At 38.6% G+C, this 17,964-nt stretch overlaps 1 protein-coding gene across 1 annotated transcript; it reads right to left on the reverse strand.

The window, feature by feature from the left end:
- Nucleotides 1-8,101: 8,101 nt before the first annotated feature.
- LOC116521722 (vomeronasal type-2 receptor 26-like) lies at nucleotides 8,102-17,536 on the reverse strand. The gene is made up of 6 exons (XM_032236382.1): nucleotides 17,352-17,536; nucleotides 15,690-15,975; nucleotides 14,433-15,284; nucleotides 10,090-10,317; nucleotides 9,101-9,227; nucleotides 8,102-9,000 (listed from the first exon to the last, which is right to left on the reverse strand). Exons 1-6 carry the CDS (start codon nucleotides 17,534-17,536, stop codon nucleotides 8,102-8,104), a joined length of 2,577 nt encoding a protein of 858 aa, XP_032092273.1.
- Nucleotides 17,537-17,964: the final 428 nt, after the last annotated feature.

Below are 17,964 nucleotides of genomic sequence, written 5' to 3' on the forward strand. Positions count from 1 at the left end.
AGCCTATCTAGTACCGTCCTTAACCTGTGCCCCATAAGTAATTCCGCAGGAAATTTATTAGAAGAAGGACAAGGGGTGGAATGCTGGATGAGCAAAAATTGATCTATCCTATCCTGCCAATCCCCTGGGGCCAATTTAGTTGTAACATTCTTTGCTGTCCATACCATGCATTCCGACAGACCATTGCTGGATGGATGGAATGGAGAAATTAGTGCATGGTGTTTGCCCAGGGTTGCCAAGAAGTCCTCAAATTCTACAGAGGTAAACTGTGGTCTATTATCTGAGACCAAAAGTTCTGGCAACCCATGGGTGGTGAATAATTTCCCCAATACTCTATTAAAAGCGGCAACCACTACTAAAAATGTCTTCCCATAGAACAGGCCTGCAAGATCTATGTGGATTCGTGCTCAAGGGGATGTGGGCATCTCCCATATTCGGGGAGGAGTCTTCAGTGAAGCCGCTTGCACCATCTGACACTGTTTGCAGGCAGCTACCCACTCCACAATAGCTTTGTCAATTTTTGGCCACTATAGATATCTTCTAGCTAATGCCTTCATCCTTACTATTCCAGGATGTGCGCTATGCAACATAGCCAATACGGTGTTTCTTAGAGGGGGAGGGACAATCACCCACTGCCCCCATAATAAATAAGCCTTTATCTCTGACAATTCCAATCTGCCATTCATGTAAGGTTGGATTTAGAGGCTAGATACGTCTCGTGGCCAACCCCTCTTGACCCAATCTAACACTTGGGATAATATTTTGTCCCTAGCTGACAACCTGGCAATGTCAGCAGCAGTCACTGGCAGGATACAATTATCTATTAAGAGCACTTGCAATGCTGGTGCAGGGTCTTCAAGGGTAACTGGCAATGGACATCAACTCAGGGCATCTGCATGGGCCAGGTGTTTTCCAGGCTGATGAATGAGTTCATAATGGTATGCCGCTAGGAATACCGTCCACCTGGTTAGCCTAGGAGATAAAATCTGGGGAATTCATTTGTCCCCTGCTAACAATCCCAAAAGAGGCTCATGGTCTGTTACAATCTGGAATTGACAGCCATAAACATAGTCATGGAACTTCTTCACAACTGCAACTATAGCTTTGTCCAAATGGCTATAGTTACGTTCGGCTGACGCCAGAGTTCTCGAATAAAATGCAATGGGGGCTTCTCTTCCATTTGACAAAATATGGTTTAACACAGCCCCCACCCCATATGGAGAAGCATCGCAGGATAACCTGAGTGGAAGTAATTTACTATATTGCGCAAAGACTCAGTTTGATAGTAACAGTCTTAAAAACAATCTCTTCTGTCAATCCCCATTTCCACGTGGCAACTTTATCCAGTAACCAATGTAATGGTTCTGCCACTGAAGCTTTATGAGGTAGAAAAATGGCATAAAAGTTAAAAAGTCCTAAAAATGCTTGCAATTCTGCCTTGCAAGTCAGTGCAGCGGCATCTCTCACAGCTTGAGTCTTGGAAGGTGTGGGGTGAATTCCATTCTTATCCACTGAAAACCATAAAAATTCTACTTGTGGCACTGCCACTTGTTTCACTTTAAGCCCCATTTTTTTTTAAAAAAATGTTTCAGCACCTCCCTTAATCTGGTGAACAATTCTGCATTGCTAGTAGCAGATATTAAGACATGTTCAAAATAGGGTACGACACAAGGGACTCACTGTAATATCCGCTCCATTAAACTGTGGAAGAGCCCTGGCACCACACTAACTCCGAACTGAAGCCTCTTACATTTAAAAGCTCCTCTGTGCGTTATTATAGTCTGAGCCTCCTCTGTTTCTTCATCTACCAGCAATTGCTGGTACCCCTGTGCCAGGTCCAGCTTAGCGAATATTTTTCCTCTCCCTAGCAAATGGAGAAGGTGCTGGACCACTGGCACAGTGTACACATGAGCAGCTAGGGCACAGTTCAAAGTACAACAGTAGTCAGCAGTCAAGCGAATGGACCCGTCTGATGTAATTAGGGTCACAATAGGGCTTTCCCATTTTGAATACTCTACAGGTTCTAATATCCCTTGCTCAATCAGTTTATCCAATTCTGCATCGATCCCAGCTTTGAGTGCAAATGGTACTTGACGTGGTTTCATTCGCACTGGCGCCACACTGGGGTCTAAATTAAATGACACTGGTTTGCCTGTATAAGTGCCTAACTTCTCACCAAAAACCTCAGGAAACGCCCTCTCTAATATGTCCAAATCAGAGGTCTATACTTGATGAATGCCACTAACCCTGAACCCCAATGCTTCAAACCATTCTAGTCCCAAAAGACTAGGCAACGCTCCTTCAACCACCACTAAAGGAAGGCGTCCCCATAATTTATTATATTCTACCCTGAAATATCCACTGCCTATTATAGGAATAGAATTTTCTTGATAGTCTTTGAGGGTCAAATCTCCTGCTTTTAATTTACATTTGGATATCAAAGGCACAAGCCTTTTTATTACTCCATGATACGATGGAGATGGCAGAACCTGTATCCACTTCCATTACACAATCCCTTCCTCCAATAGTTACTGTTAATTGAATTTTCTTTTTTAGTCCATTACTAGTTTGACTGATTACATCCTCTGACCCAGTCTGGACAGTGAGGCAATCATCTCCTAAATGAGGCTTCTTGGCTGGGGGTCACAGGCTCAATTGAAAATTTGCGGGCTGCGATGCCTTGCATATCAGGTGAGGTGCCCTTTCCTATTGCATCTCTGACAGACTATCAATTTAAAATTGAAATTACTTTGGGAATGATTTTCCCCACAGCCCTAACATTGTTCAGAATGTGAAATTCTCCCAGGCTTCCAATTCCTCTTTCTGTTTTCTCTTATTCAGTTCACTTCATCTAATTCCTCTTCATCTGCCTCACAAACCCTTTGATCAGCCTCAGCACTGGGCACGGAAACTAAATTCCTGTTGTTTGTCTGGCTCTGACTATTTTGAATAGCAGCTACTGATTTCTGTGCCATCTCTGCTGCACTAGCCTCATCCAGAGATGTCTGGAATGTTAAATCAGGTTTTGCTAGCAACTGTCGGACCCCACAGACTAGGCAGTCCAATATGTTTAAATTCGCAATTTATGGCAGATGATCGCAACACAGTCACATAATTATTAATTGTTTCCCCTTCAGCCTGGTTTCTCTTATGGAACTCATGCCTACGAGCTATCTTAGAGGGTGTGGGGGCATAGTGGTTGTTTAATTTTGACTTCAGAATTTCACAAGATGCCTCGTGAATAGGGATGGGTGCCATTAAAGTTCTGGCGGTGTCAAATGTTTCAGCACCACACACAGTTAAAAAGTAAACACATTTCCTCTCATCCGAAATCTCTGAAAGTTCATGTGCTTGTAAGAAACACTCAAATCTTGTTGTGTATGACTCCCATTTCTCTGCAATTGGGTCAAAAGGTGCGAAAACCATTTGTGAAGCCATCTCCTATATCACCACCACCAGCATCTGAAGTAATGTCGTTCCTTCAGGCAGTAATTACTCCTAAATGGTCCGCTTCCCTAATTCCAGCTTAAGCAGCCAATTATTGCTATCCCACCTTCGGCACCACTTTGTTGTGTATAACAAAAGGTTCGGGATGCAATAATCAGGCAATAGCTCAGTTAAGTAACCTTCTTTATTTAACAACTGAGAACTCCAATTCTAAACCCCAGAGAAATGTGAAGCGCAATTTGCAGTCAACAGTTCCTTTAAATACTCTGTGTGAGGTTGTTGGCCCAGATTACTCTTTTCTGGTGGCATCTGGGGCCTTCTCTTTACCACCGTGGTGGTTGGTGTGCATGTTTGTGGCTTTGGGGATGGAGCCAAGCACTCTGATGCTCTGTGGCCAAGTTAACAGCAATGGTGGCATTTTATTGGCCCCACGGGGGAAGGAACCTAGTTACATTTTTAAACTTAGGAACCACCTCATCACATTGTTCCGCTATCCATCCTGCAGCTTTTCCCTTATTCATCCTTTCTTCCATTGTCAAGAACTCTTCTCTGTAGGAAGGTGGGGTAAGAATCTGTTGGGGCATTGCAGGTGACATTGTACTCTTGGGGGGGGGGGGCAATTCCTGGGTTGGCCACTGCCCAGTTATCTGCCATGGTACCATCTGCTGTAAGATGTTTTACAGGTGGCATCTACCCCCGACCAGAATCGCAAGAATGTTCAAGAATAAATCAGAAAAGTGTTGGAAATGTCACCAGATACCTGGCTCATACTACCACATGTGGTGGACTTGCACTGAAGCCAAAAGATACTGGACTAAAATCCACATGTGGCTGGAGAAAATGATACACAAACAAATAGACTTTAAACCAGAGGTCTTTTTATTGGGAATCATACCAGAAACCTACAACAAAGACTTAAAATATTTGATTGTAAATGTGTTAACAGCAGCCAGAATTGTATTTGCAAAAAACTTGAAAAATGAAACAATACCAAAAGAGGAAGAAATTATTTGAAAAATAATGGACTGTGCCGAAATGAGTAAATTGACATTTGAAATTAGAGAGCAAGAGGATGAACAATTTTATAAGATATGGGACTTGTTTTATCAATGGCTAAGGGAAAAAACACAACATTTTGGAAATGAAAAATGATACACTTATGCCTTAATTGGAAAAAGTAAATGATGATATAATTATGCTGTGAAATAATTCAACAATGATATAAGGAAGTACTAATATAAGGTCTGGTGATATAATGTATAAGGTTAAGAACTTACTATAATGATATTTCGCTGCTGATAAGGCAATTCTAATAGGGGAACAAATGAAAACTGGTATATATAGGCAGCGATGCCTTGTTGAACAATGAAGGAATAAGATCTCTGTTTGAAGGTATGAAATGCAAGGTTAACAATGAATAGAAGTATATTCTCTGGGGGAAAACAATGCTAATGTTAACTGAATATACATTGTAGAAGGAAAATGAGACCTTTAGTTACATTAGAGGAAATATCTGAGATGGTAAATATTATCTGAAGATGTAGATGTTAAAACAACCGTAACCAAACGACATGCTGCATGTGATGATGGTTGTTTTTTTCCCCTTTCCTTTTTGGACTTTTTTTTGTCCTTTTTGGCCTCCCCCCCTCCCCCCACCCTTTTTTTCCCTCTTGTTTTATTTTGTTGTTTTTTGTTTTTTAAACCCTAGCTTATTGTGGTGCTTATTAAATATACAACAGAGAGATACGGGATGTATAAACTTAGTAGGGATGCACCTGTGATTAAACGACATATTGTATGTGAAGATGGGTTTCCCCTCCCCCCCTTTTTTCCCATCTTCTCCCTCTCCCATTGTTGTCTGTGTAATAAAAAATAAAATAAAAAAAAGAACTCTTCTCTGTAGGAAGGTGGGGTAAGAACCTGTTGGGGCATTGCAGGTGACATTGTACTCTTGGGGGGGGGGCAATCCCTGGGTTGGCCACTGCCCAGTTATCTGCCATGGTACCATCTGCTGAGGGAGGGCAGGTGCCCACTGGCATCCCTTCCATCCATGACCTGGGGTTAAGACCGATCCCGGGGTTGCCTGATTCACAGGTTGTAATTCAACCAATGATGGCTGGCTGGGGGGGGGGGTTATGTGCCAAGACCCCCTCTGCTGGCTTGGAGGATTTTCCCATGATGGCCAAGCAGGTGCCCAGTGGCATCTCTGCCACCCATGACCTGGGAAGAAAGCCCAATTTAGTAGTGCTTGATTCATAAGCTGCAGCCCAATTTACAGTGGCTGTCTAGTGAAAGATGCTGGGCAAATCCCTTCTTGCTGGCTGGGTTGAATTTCCCATTTTGATAGGAAATCTATCTTCAACTCAGTTGTAGGGTAATGGGTCATCTCATTTATCGCTGTTTGGAATGAGTAATTATCTCCACTCCAGTTCTCCAGGCCATTCTGGGATAGGTCTGGGATTCCAAATATCTTGTCGCTTCCAGCCATGTGTAGAATGTTTCTCCCACTGCATTCCTCCAGAAGCTATAAATCTTCAAACAGAAACTCCTTCGCACTCTGAGGCTTTGCAAATAAGCTTCAAACAGAGATTCCTTTGCACTCTGAAGTTTTGCAGAGAAGTGTCTTGTCCAGCTCATTTTCTTTGCTGATATTTTTTGTTGACCGGGTCAGTCAGTGTTGGGAAATCAGCACCCCTCGCCAGCCCCCATGTGGGGTTTTGCTGGTGATTTATTTTGAAGGGAGATTTGGGATAATGTTAGCGTTCCAAATATCATGCAGAATTAAATCAGAGTCCAAGGCAGAGTTATCCTTAAAGTTCCAATTTAATAAGACAGACATGTTGGCACAAATTGTGGAATCCCAAATCTAAAAGCTTCCTGGGATTCCTCCCAGTTGAAAGTTCATGATCTTATCCCCACACCCATAAACCCATCACATGGTCCAATCTTCTTTGGCCATGCTGGCATTTCCACCCATCTAGTTCCGGTCAGATGCAGAAGTGCAGAGGCAAAAGATGACCTTGATTTCTAGAAAGGAATGACAACAACACATTCTACAATTCTCCTCCTTACTATTCCCCCTCCCAATTACTACACTAATGAAATAGCATAGGAAAATAATAGAGACTGTGGCAGGCCAAAAATCCAAGGAATATAACTGCAGGCCTGACACTCCGCTGTCAACTGCAACTGTCCAATCAACAACAAGCATTCCTCCCACTAAAATGACAATCAATCAACATCTTAATACTCAACACAAAATGTATTCATATGATCATAGGGAGATGTCAGGGCTTTAAATCGGGGTCATAGGTAGCCCTATAGGTGTCCATTGTAACTTTGAACATTACCTAAAAAGCTGATTGTAGCTCAAGAACTAGATATAGTTGCAGAAACCAGTAGTCAATGAATGAACCAGTTTCTGCCACAATCTTTCAATCAAATGCCACTTGTAGATTTATGAAAACATTACAAAGAGCACCCCAGGAGGATTAATATACTTTGCAGAGAGTTGGCAAAAAGTGATTCACTGATCCACAATAAAAAAAGAAACCTGGCTTTTAACCCAGGTTGCTCCCGTTGATAATTATGCATAGACAGCTACTGTGACAATAATTGCCTGGATTGGCTTTATTTATCTGTTCCTTGGGGGTGATTTTAATATTAGTGAATAAGAGGACAAATCTGTAGCCAACCAATCAGAGATTTCTATCAGCATTTGTGAGCAGATCAGCTCTGAAGGATCACCCCAGCACACTATCCTCTTTCTTTTTCTTTCTTTTTCATCTCTCTTCTTTCTCTCTTCTCCTTTCTCTCTGCTCTATTTTATTTTCTCCAACTTGGTTTGAAATAGCAGTACCCTTTGAAACCTTGTTCTCTATTTTCTTTTAACCAAAACATCACAGAGATTATAGTCATCAAATACAATTCTTTGAAGGCTTAAAAGTAGCATTTAAAACCAAAGGAGTTTCAACATTTGTCTTTGCTACTGAGGAGAAGACAATGTCCCGATAAAAGATATTTTTATTTTACACCATATTTCGTAGGTGATCACAACACATGATGTGCACCAGAGAATCCCCACTGTCCAGCTCGGAGGCCTTTCCTGTTGAAATGAAAATCTCATTTGTATTTAATCCTCACTTTTTATGTATACATATGCTAGTGTGCATATATTGAGGGGACACGATGGCTCAGCAGTTAAAGACACCGGGTTTATCAGATGAAAAGGTTATAGTATTCTGTGCACCTTTGGCATATAGTCATGCTTGTCAAATGATCACAGAAAATATCTTTGGAAAGTGCTGGCTCCCTCAGCCAAGAAACATAGATGCCTTCATTTGAACACAACAAGCATAGGAATTAAGATGACCAGTAAAAGCAGCTTTAAAATTCACATTTAATCTATATTTTTAGTCAGAGATGTATACCACATAACAAAAAAAATTCAATAAATGTATTTGTACTATTATTTATTTGTGTTATGGTCCACATTTTGAATTGCCTTTCAGAAGGAAAAATGTTATGAGCTACCAATAGCTCCATGGAAGGATAGGAATTGCAATATAAAAGGCCATTCTAAACGCAGACTGTTTCCAGTTTAGATATGCAAGTGGGGAAGATCTGCAACTTGGAGAAATAAAGAATATCATTCTTAAAACTCTCTTTTCATGAGCTGATGTTTATTGTTCAGTTCAGGTCTCATCACAATGATAAAACACTTGGGAAGAAAAATGCACAACAATAATCCAGCACTGGAAGAAATCATGGAGAAGATCTCCACAGCTAATGTATATTTTCCCCTAGTGCTTAGATAGGTTGGAATAAAGCACAGCCAAACACTGCAGAAGACCAACATGCTGAAGGTGATGAATTTGGCTTCATTGAAGCTGTCAGGTAAATTCCTAGCTAGAAAAGCAGCAGAGAAGCTAAGCAGAGCAAGAAAACCCATAAAGCCCAAAACACAGTAGAACATGACAGAGTCTTCATTGCACTCCAAGATGACTTCTTCAGACAATGACTTCATATCAAAATCTGGGTATGGTGGGGACGTTATCAGCCATGCAGCACAAAAACATATTTGAAGAAAGGAGCAGGAAAGAATAATGTAGCTGACCATTCTTCCACCCACCCATTTCCTCAGTTTGGAACCAGGTTTGGTGGCCATGAATGCTAGAACCACAACAAAGGTTTTGGCCAATAAACAAGAAACTGCCACAGAGAAGATGATCCCAAAAGCTGGTTGACGAAGGAGACAAAAAATCTTATCAGGTCTCCCAACAAATAGAAACACACAAAGGAAAGAGAGGAGGAGGGAAACTAAGAGAATGTAGGTGAGATTCCGGTTGTTAGCTTTGACGATGGGGGTGTCTTTATGTTTCATGAAGATTATTATTACCAAAATTGTCATTAAAGAAAAGCAAAGGGAAAGAACAGTCAGACTGATCCCCAAAGGTTCTTCATATGACAAAAAAGTAATCTGTTTTGGAATGCACATATTTTTGTCAGGATTTGGATATTGATCTTCAGGACATGGAGAACAGTCATCCTTGTCTGAAAAAGAACACAGTGGAATTGATACAGTTGATTACAGGCAGTGTTGTAACATAAGGTATAATGGGGCTTAGGTCCATTATATTCAGAAAGTTCCTACCCTTTTCCTTTGAAATTTTCCCCTCTGGACACAGATGGCAATCATAGCAGCAAAACAACTCCCCTTCTTTCTTGGCCTTGCTGTATCCTGTCTCACAAGGATCATTACACAATGAGAGAGGTAGTGCCTATCAACAAATGAAGAAGAATATTTTAAGATACAGAGAGGAAAGGAAATGCATGGAGAAGTAGTGTCTTCATGGAATTAACAGAACAAAAAGGGATTAATAACAGTAGTACATTGGCATCTTTTTGAAATGATATTGGCTTGAATTGGCTTTGCAAGTTAACAGATAATTCATTAAATATCTATCTTTATTGGCATCTATGATCTTTCATAACTATATGCTCTATTCTCCAAAGACAGTTTCTGTGCTTGTTAGTTGAAAATGTTTTTCTCAGCCTCTGAATTTTGAAATCTCCAGACTTATTAAATCTAGTATACTGGCTTGCAGCTTTTACTTCAAAAACCATGAAAAACATTGTCCATAATTAACAGAAGGCCAACGTAAATATTCTATACCAACTGCAGTTTTTTCTTCTTCTTCCTGAGGACATTTGTACTTAGCTTATTCAGAGACGATGCTCTGAGGCTTTCATCATTTTGAGATGGAATTGGTCTGAAATAATAATTCATTAAATATCTATCTTTATTGGCGCCTATGACTTTTCAAAACTATCATCCACACTCTCCAAAGACAATTTCTGTACTGGTTAGTTACAGATATTTTTCTCAGCTTCTGAATTTGAAGTCAACAGTAAGATTTCAGATTTTGCTTCTAAACCATAAAACATTGTCTGTAATTAAAAGAGCTAAAATAATACCAATTATTAGAAAAGTAAACATTCTTAGAGATAATGTTTTCCTTCTTCAGGACACTTCTCCTTAGAGCAAACTTTATTCAGAAATGATGTTCTGAAACTTTCATTAATAATTATATTTTATAGCATATAAATTGAGACAAACCAGTCTAGATTCTAACAGCTAACCTGATTAAAGCCTACTGGCCATGTGATGGAATCTACAGAAATATTGAAGAACTTGTCTGCTGGACCTGTGGGATCTACCACTCCAACTTTGACCCTAAGAAAGGATTGGTTTGGGAATGTGATCCAGTTGATAATATCATATCTGCCAATGAATTGTCCATTTTTATCAAAGGAGATCTTTTCACCAACACTGTTGTTGAATCTGACACTTCTCATAAAAGAATGAACCTAAAATACAACAACACAGAAAATGGGGCAAAGAGAGAACAGGATAAAGGGAGTGGGGGAAATGCATATGTTCAAAACACTTATGTCAATGCCTCATTAAAGAAAGTATAAAAACTTTTTTTTAGTTGTAGGCCAATACAAACAATAGTCATTCCAAAATAGGGATAGAGGTAAAATATCAGATTACTGAAATAAAATGAACATAGAATTGCAATATAAAAAGCAAAAAAAAAAAAAAAACCCTTTGTAATTTAATTTTGAAAACTACTTAAACTAGATGACTTCTGATAAATATATAAGAAATACAAGGATGTATAAGGCTACAAAACTTTAATACTATTTTTACTTCTAAAGAGCCTTATTCATGCTCTAGGTTTCTAAGATTGGATCAGGATTATTGCAGTCAATCCAACAGACCAGAAAAAAGATAAATAATAAGATAAAAGAATATGTAATTGAAAAGATATGTGTGTATGTATGTATACACACCACACAAACATACAGTAAGACAATTTTTTTCAGTATTATTTTTATATTATTCTTGTCTTACATTTTTAAATATGTAATCTTATATTGAAAAGAGAGAGGAAAATGATCATAAGGCATATCGATTTATGTTAAGCTAGATGGGATCAGGATCATTTCACTTAAAGGAGTCATATGCATTCAATCATGGCTTCCATAAGAAACCCAGCTACAATGTTTGATAATCCAATTCCTGGCCAGCTAATTAGAGACTAAGGAAATCAACCTCCCTCCTTCTCTAGAGCTAATAGGAATGGTCTTGAAGGACATGATGAAGAGCCACTATCAAGGCAACAGTCAAATAAGAACTTGAGCCTGGACCAAGAAATATAACTTGAGAAAACATTTATGTCACACCCAGTTCAAACAAAGACTATGAGGGAGGGTTAAGCACACTCAAACTTGTAGGATTCATTAAATTAGTCCTGACCTAAATGGTATTAGTTTCTCAGTCAACATTTTGAGGTCTCTGTAAATCAGTGGTGGGATTCAGCAAGTTCACACCTATTCGGGAGAACCGGTTGTTAACTTTCTAAGCAATTCAGAGAACGGTTGTTGTAAGAAATCCCCCCCCCCCACTTTACAGGGCTAATCCTGTAAGGAAGTCAGGAAGGAAACATTCTGGTATTTTTTCTAGCCTAATCTTTATTGCCCTCTCCAGTTAACCCTTATTACCACTGTAACAACTAAGGCGAAGTGCCCATCGACTTGAGTGACATTGACTTGGCCACCCCCACATGATCGCATGATCACTGAGCCCCACCTACCCAGCTGGTCATTAGGGCAGAGAACCAGTTGGTAAATTATTTGAATCCCACCACTACTGTAAATGAAGCAGCAGAGCAACACATAAATGCAAGGGACTTTTGTGTAATGACTGCTTGTTGTTCAACAAGGATTTGAAATTGAAATGGTGCAGGATGAGTGGCACGTATGACTTCCTTGAAATATTGACTGTCATAGCACCCTTGTGATCATATGATCACAATCCTGGATCTTGGCAATTGGTCTGGATTTGTGACTATTGTGTCCTCCTAGATTTACATGGTTGTGATTTGCAACCTTCCTTGCTGGCTTTCCATAAGCAAAGTCAATGGGAAAGCTAGAAAGTAGTTGGAAATTGTGATCACATTAGGTCCTTGCCCAAAAATCTTTGCAGTCTTCACTTAACAATGGTAACTGGAGTCTTCACCAACTGCTGTTGTTAAGACACATAGTCAAGAAATATTACACTTATAACTGCATCACTTGACAATGGAAATTCAGACCTCAATTAACATTGTTAAGTAAGGACTACCTATAAACTACCTATAAAGTGTACAGTATAATGGAAGACAGATGAACTTTTAGAAAGTAAAATCAATCTGAATTAATTTTAGAAAACAAAATTCTACTTATGATGGATATAAGAATCTACACACCAATTAGCATTCATTTTTGTATTGGAAGCACCAAGGAGCTTCCTAGCTGAAAGATTTATCCAGTGACATCACTGTTGCCCAAGTGATGCCTGGATGAAGGCTTCTTACACGATCCTATTAACATCTCCACCAAAGTGGTACCTATCTATCTACTTGTAATTCCATGTGTTCAAACTGCTTGGTCAGCAGGAGCTGGAGCAATCAATGGAAGCTCAGCCTATCATGCAGGAGTACTCATGAGCCACAATGTTGCTTTACACCCTTATTAAAATGTCAGGTTCTAAAGATATAAAAATATCAGACCAAGACATACCACTTCCATTCCCCCACCCCTAATATAATATATAAACTGTACAATTTAGTTTATTGTTTTCCATTTGAACTGAAACTGATACCTTTTTTGGGGGGACAAAAATAAACATGTATAATAATGTGGTTGTATAAATGTGCATGTATAATATGTATAATGTTGTATAAATGTGTCGATCAGAAAGGTTGGTAATTCAACATTTCGAATCCCTATTGCCATGTAACTGAGTGAGCTCCCGTGACTTTTCCCAGCTTCTTCCAACCTAGCAGTTTGAAACCACGTAAAAAATGCAAGTAGAAAAATTGGAACCACCTTTGGTGGGGAAAAAGTGTTCCATGCACCTTCAGCATTTAGTCATGCTGACCACATGACTACAGATATGTTTTGAGAGAGAGCTGGCTCTTCAGCTTTGAAACAGGGATGAGCACTGCGTCCTACAATTGGGAACGACTAGCACATATGTGTGAAGGTAACCTTTACCCTTTACGTATAAATGTGCACACTGTTAAAGTAATATTTTGTTGGAGCACCGTTTGAATTTATGGCCGCAATCAGTCTTTGCATTCAGAATGTATCATCATGACACATCTTATCTTGGCAATGTATGTCCATCTTCCTTGCCAAAGCAGTCCAACTCTGTCATATTGCTGAGGTGGGGCAGTGGTTAAATGCAGCACTGCAGGCTACTTCAGCTGACTGCAGTTCTGCAGTTTGGCTGTTCAAATCTCACCGGCTCAGGATTGACTCAGCCTTCCATCCTTCCAAGGTGGGTAAAATGAGGACCCGGATTGTTGTTGGAGGCAATATGCTTACTCTGTAAAACCGCTTAGAGAGGGCTGAAAACCCTATGAAGTGGTATATAAGTCTAACTGCTATTGCTATTGTTGCTATTGCAAGGGCATTTTCCATGTATTGCCCTCTTCAAGCCACACATTTTTTATTAGATTCCAATATGGAATCTGTCTGGGCCATTTCAAACATTTGTTCTTCTTCTGATAAATCCATTCTTTTGCTGATTTGGGGGTATACCTTTGGTCGTAGTCATATTGCAAGGAAAACAGTCCTCTACATCTTCAGTCTTTTAGCAGAAGTCTGAAGTCTTTGTGCCAAAATTGACTGGTATTTCGAACTGTTCATAATGATCTCCACCTTGACTTAACTCAGACATATGAAGAATATAGGAGATTATTGTCACATATAGAACACAATACTTGCCAGAAATCCCTGCAGCTCCTATAATGTTGCCTTAAGCCTCTTAGCAGCCTCTTAGACCAGTTTTCTTCTGTTTTTTCAATTAATTTTGGAGAGGCATCTAAGTCTTGGTAATGTAACTGTTCCGGCATATTTTCTCCATTTGTCGATGACTACCTTCACTGTGTTGTATGATATATCCACTATGTTAGAAATTATTTTGTACCCTTCTGACTGAAGCTTTCCTACTATGAAATATCTTTCATGTTTTTATGCTCTTTGCAGATCATAGCTTTTCCTTTAAGAGGCAACTGAGTAAATGTCAGAAAAATCCTTCTAGAACAGTGTAACTTTATACCAGATAAATTAGAGACATTTGAATGGATGCAGATATATACCTATTACTAGTTTTCATCAGTATAATATGATTGGTTAATTCTGAGCATAGACCATCCCTACTTATAGTAAGGTAGGGACACTTATTAAAACGCTCCATATGTTTATTGTTATTTTCCCCCATAAAAGATTTCAGTTTTTTTTTCAATTGAGTTGTACAGCTTTCAGACTTAATGTCAATATTGCTAGTGAACATTGTTTGCTAGAGTTTACCAACAGCTGCTTCAACTACTGATATGGCAGGTTCTTCACTACTTTAATTACAGACTTACCTGCCACCACACTTGGTTGTGAAACTGTTTTCTTCCTTTTTTCATGACTGTTTTTTCCCTGGATTTGGATAAATACAGAGATTGCAAAGCTTGTGCCACAACATGGACTGCATTGTAAATATTGTAACTCTGTCCACTCATGTGTGTCTCAAACACAGATGTGGGAAGGGTCTCTATCCTCTCCTGTCCAGTACATTTCTTCTCAGACCTCTCCATTTTTGAGTTTGCAAAGAAACAATCAAATGCCTGTTCCCAAAAATCTTTCCGAAAATGATCATGTTGGTTGTTATTAGGACTTAAGTTCTGAAGAAATTCCTGGAAATATGGGACTGTCTTTGTATGAACTGCAAAGGATAAAGCACCGTGTAAGAAATGGATATCACAAGATTTATGAACAGATGTTGAAGTGTAATCTGTCTGAGCAGTTATAAGCCAGATCTTTTTCTTCCTTGGTATATCCTCCACTTCTGAAAACTGGAGGAAATTTCTCACAACTGATATAGACTGAATATCACCATATAAGATTATCACATTAGCTGTGCTGTTCATGAGAACATGGTATATGTATAATCCTTCCTCCATAGTATCAATAAAATCACCATAAAAGGCTACATTTGGTAATTCTGCTATGAATTCAGTGCAGATTCCATACTCAGAAAATGTGGGGATCATCTCCTGGAGAAATTTTTCTCCTTTCTCATCCTTTACTACAAGAATTCCAATCCAGATCCATCTAAAATACAGCAGTAGCTGCAAGAGGCCCTTACGTTGGTATGATTCAGCTGGAAACATTTGTTGGATGAAAATAGATTGAGTCCTTTTATCCATGACTGGAGCAGAGCCATAGGTCAACTACAGGAAGATAAACATATGCAATTCGAAAGGTCGACATGAGGCTCTGAAAATGTGCATATTCATTTGACTGCCCTTGAGTTTATGTAATGAAATCCTAGTTATATTTACTGTGAAATATCAACCAAAATGTCCCTTCTAAGGTATCACTAAATACCTTTTCCTGGAACTAGTCTCATTGTGAATATTTCAGACTTGAACCTTTGTTCAAAGTTTGGAATTGGGGAATGATTTGCTATGCCAAAGATATCCACTGTCTGTTCAGAGTTACTATTATTCATGTAGTTGTGGAAATCCTACCAAGCAAAAAAATAATAACTAGGAATCTGAAAGTTCTATCCTTTTTGCAAACAAATGCATACAGATGTCTGGGGAATGCTAATGTATATCTTCAGTATATCTTACCTGAGGAACTTTGTAGATGCACAATATAGTTGCCATGTGAAGAGCGATGTCAGGTCCCCCAATGACTGCAGCCAAAGTTTTTGGGACCCCACACTTATAGTTAGGGATGAATTTTCCCTGAGTGACAGGGAGCAACATTGAGGCAAAGTAAGTCCAGCCTGGACTAAAATGGCTGTTAAAAATGTGGAAGCCCAACGTGACATTGGGTAGAATCTGAGGGTTTTCATTGATCTGTTTTATAGTAAAAACTAAGGCCATAATATGCTGGTAATTCTGAAAAAATATTCTGTAAAAGCAAAACATCAGCATTAAAAATGCATTAAGAATTATTATTATTTTTATTTTGACACAATCTTTCAGCAAAACACCTTTTTTGAAATGTGTTTCAGTACAGTATTCATCTAAGATCCTGGGAAATGCAAAACAAAAAACTATCACATATATATTTGATTCCCAAACTTGGGTATGGCTAGCTGATGAGAGCTAAATAGCTTGAAATAGATCTATACTAGTCTCCCTTTATTTATTTATCAGCATAAATATAACAAATGTAACAAAAAGGCAACAGTAAAAAAATATTGGGTTTCTGTCTGGATGGTCTCTTGTGACGAGCCTAATGACAGAGAGTGGAAGTGTGACCTTCCTCCCATACTTGGGCATACCAGGGGTTGTGACTTTAAGTGTGTATATATATATATATATATATATATATATATATATATATATATATATATATGTATGTATGTATGTATGTATGTATGTATGTATGTATGTACGTACTTATGTATGTATGTATGTATGTTATATTTATGCTGATAAATAAATAAAGGGAGACTAGTATAGATCTATTTCAAGCTATTTAGCTCTCATCAGCTAGCCATACCCAAGTTTTTGGGAATCGAACCTGTGCTCTATTGCCTCCCAGGCAGGGAGGTAACCATTTGAGCTACAGAGAACGACTCCTTTATCAGCCAGCCAGGGTGGGAGGTATATACTTAAAGTCACAACCCCTGGTATGCCCAAGTATGGGATTAAGGTCACAGGTTTGGGAGGCAATAGAGCACAGGTTCGATTCCCAAAAACTTGGGTATGGCTAGCTGATGAGAGCTAAATAGCTTGAAATAGATCTATACTAGTCTCCCTTTATTTATTTATCAGCATAAATATAACAAATGTAACAAAAAAGGCAACAGTAAAAAATATTGGGTTTCTGTCTGGATGGACTCTTGTGACGAGCCTAATGACAGAGAGTGGAAGTGTGACCTTCCTCCCATACTTGGGCATACCAGGGGTTGTGACTTTAAGTGTATGTATATATATATATATATATATATATATATATATATATATATATATATATATATATATATATATATATATATATATATATATATATATATATATATATCCTCCCAAGAACTGGAGTTATTTTTAATAGAAAACAAACCTTGGATCGAAATTGTAAGCATTATTTCTTAATATATGAAAAAAGTCTAGTATCCAAACTCCATTTTTAAATATGGATGAAATTTCTAAATTCATGTACCAGAAATATTAAGTGAGAAAATTATCACGGGAAATATGTCCCCTGAAAACACTTCAAGCTTCATATGATTTAACAGCAATGTCCAGAACCTGATAATGAAATGATGATGTACGTACACAAGTCCATCATGAAATCCATGAGAAGGATGTTGACTGAAATCAATGGGATTAGAAAATGTAAACACTACAGAAATAATGCCAGCGATGTTAATCTCTCCAAGCTGATGATGTGTGTGATGAATAGGAGAAAGCTCATCAAAACCACACTGAAGACTAGGATCCTTGCACACCACTTGAGACATTACTATTAACAGTAACTGCATGAATGCTAACATCTTCCATGAGTGTCTTGTTTTTGTGTACAAATGTCTATGTCTGCAAAAAGATCTTTGAAGAAGATCAGACTCCACTGTCTTCTTGAGACATTTTTCAAAGAGAAATAGAGAATATAACATACTATCAAATCAACTCACAAAGCTTTGGGGCTTCCATCCATGGGATGGAATATCATGGGGGCAATAAATAACATCTTTCAGGGACAGCAATTCCTTTTTCCATGGAGACCAATAGGATTTGGAAGAGACAAACAAGCTAATCCTATTATGATAGAGACACTGTCACCCACGTAAACATCTTCAAAACATCTGAGGGCTTCCTGCGGCAAGAAAGAAGGAACTACAAAGACGAAAATAATATCTTAAGATCTTTAAACCAAAATAGAGATAATTAT

This window comes from Thamnophis elegans, chromosome Z, assembly GCF_009769535.1.
Source record: "Thamnophis elegans isolate rThaEle1 chromosome Z, rThaEle1.pri, whole genome shotgun sequence".
Classification (NCBI taxonomy): domain Eukaryota; kingdom Metazoa; phylum Chordata; class Lepidosauria; order Squamata; family Colubridae; genus Thamnophis; species Thamnophis elegans.

What these genes read in the sequence shown, in the direction of transcription:
- LOC116521722 (XM_032236382.1), bottom strand. Translation starts at nt 17,536, where the DNA reads ATGTCTCAAGTGGTGTGCAAGGATCCTAGTCTTCAGTGTGGTTTTGAT. An exon ending in GGATTTCATGATGGACTTGT is followed by an intron (nt 15,976 to 17,351) that starts GTACGTACATCA and finishes TTGCTTTTACAG; the next exon opens with AATATTTTTTCAGAATTACC. An exon ending in GGCCAGTAGGCTTTAATCAG is followed by an intron (nt 9,228 to 10,089) that starts GTTAGCTGTTAG and finishes ATTTGTTGATAG; the next exon opens with GCACTACCTCTCTCATTGTG.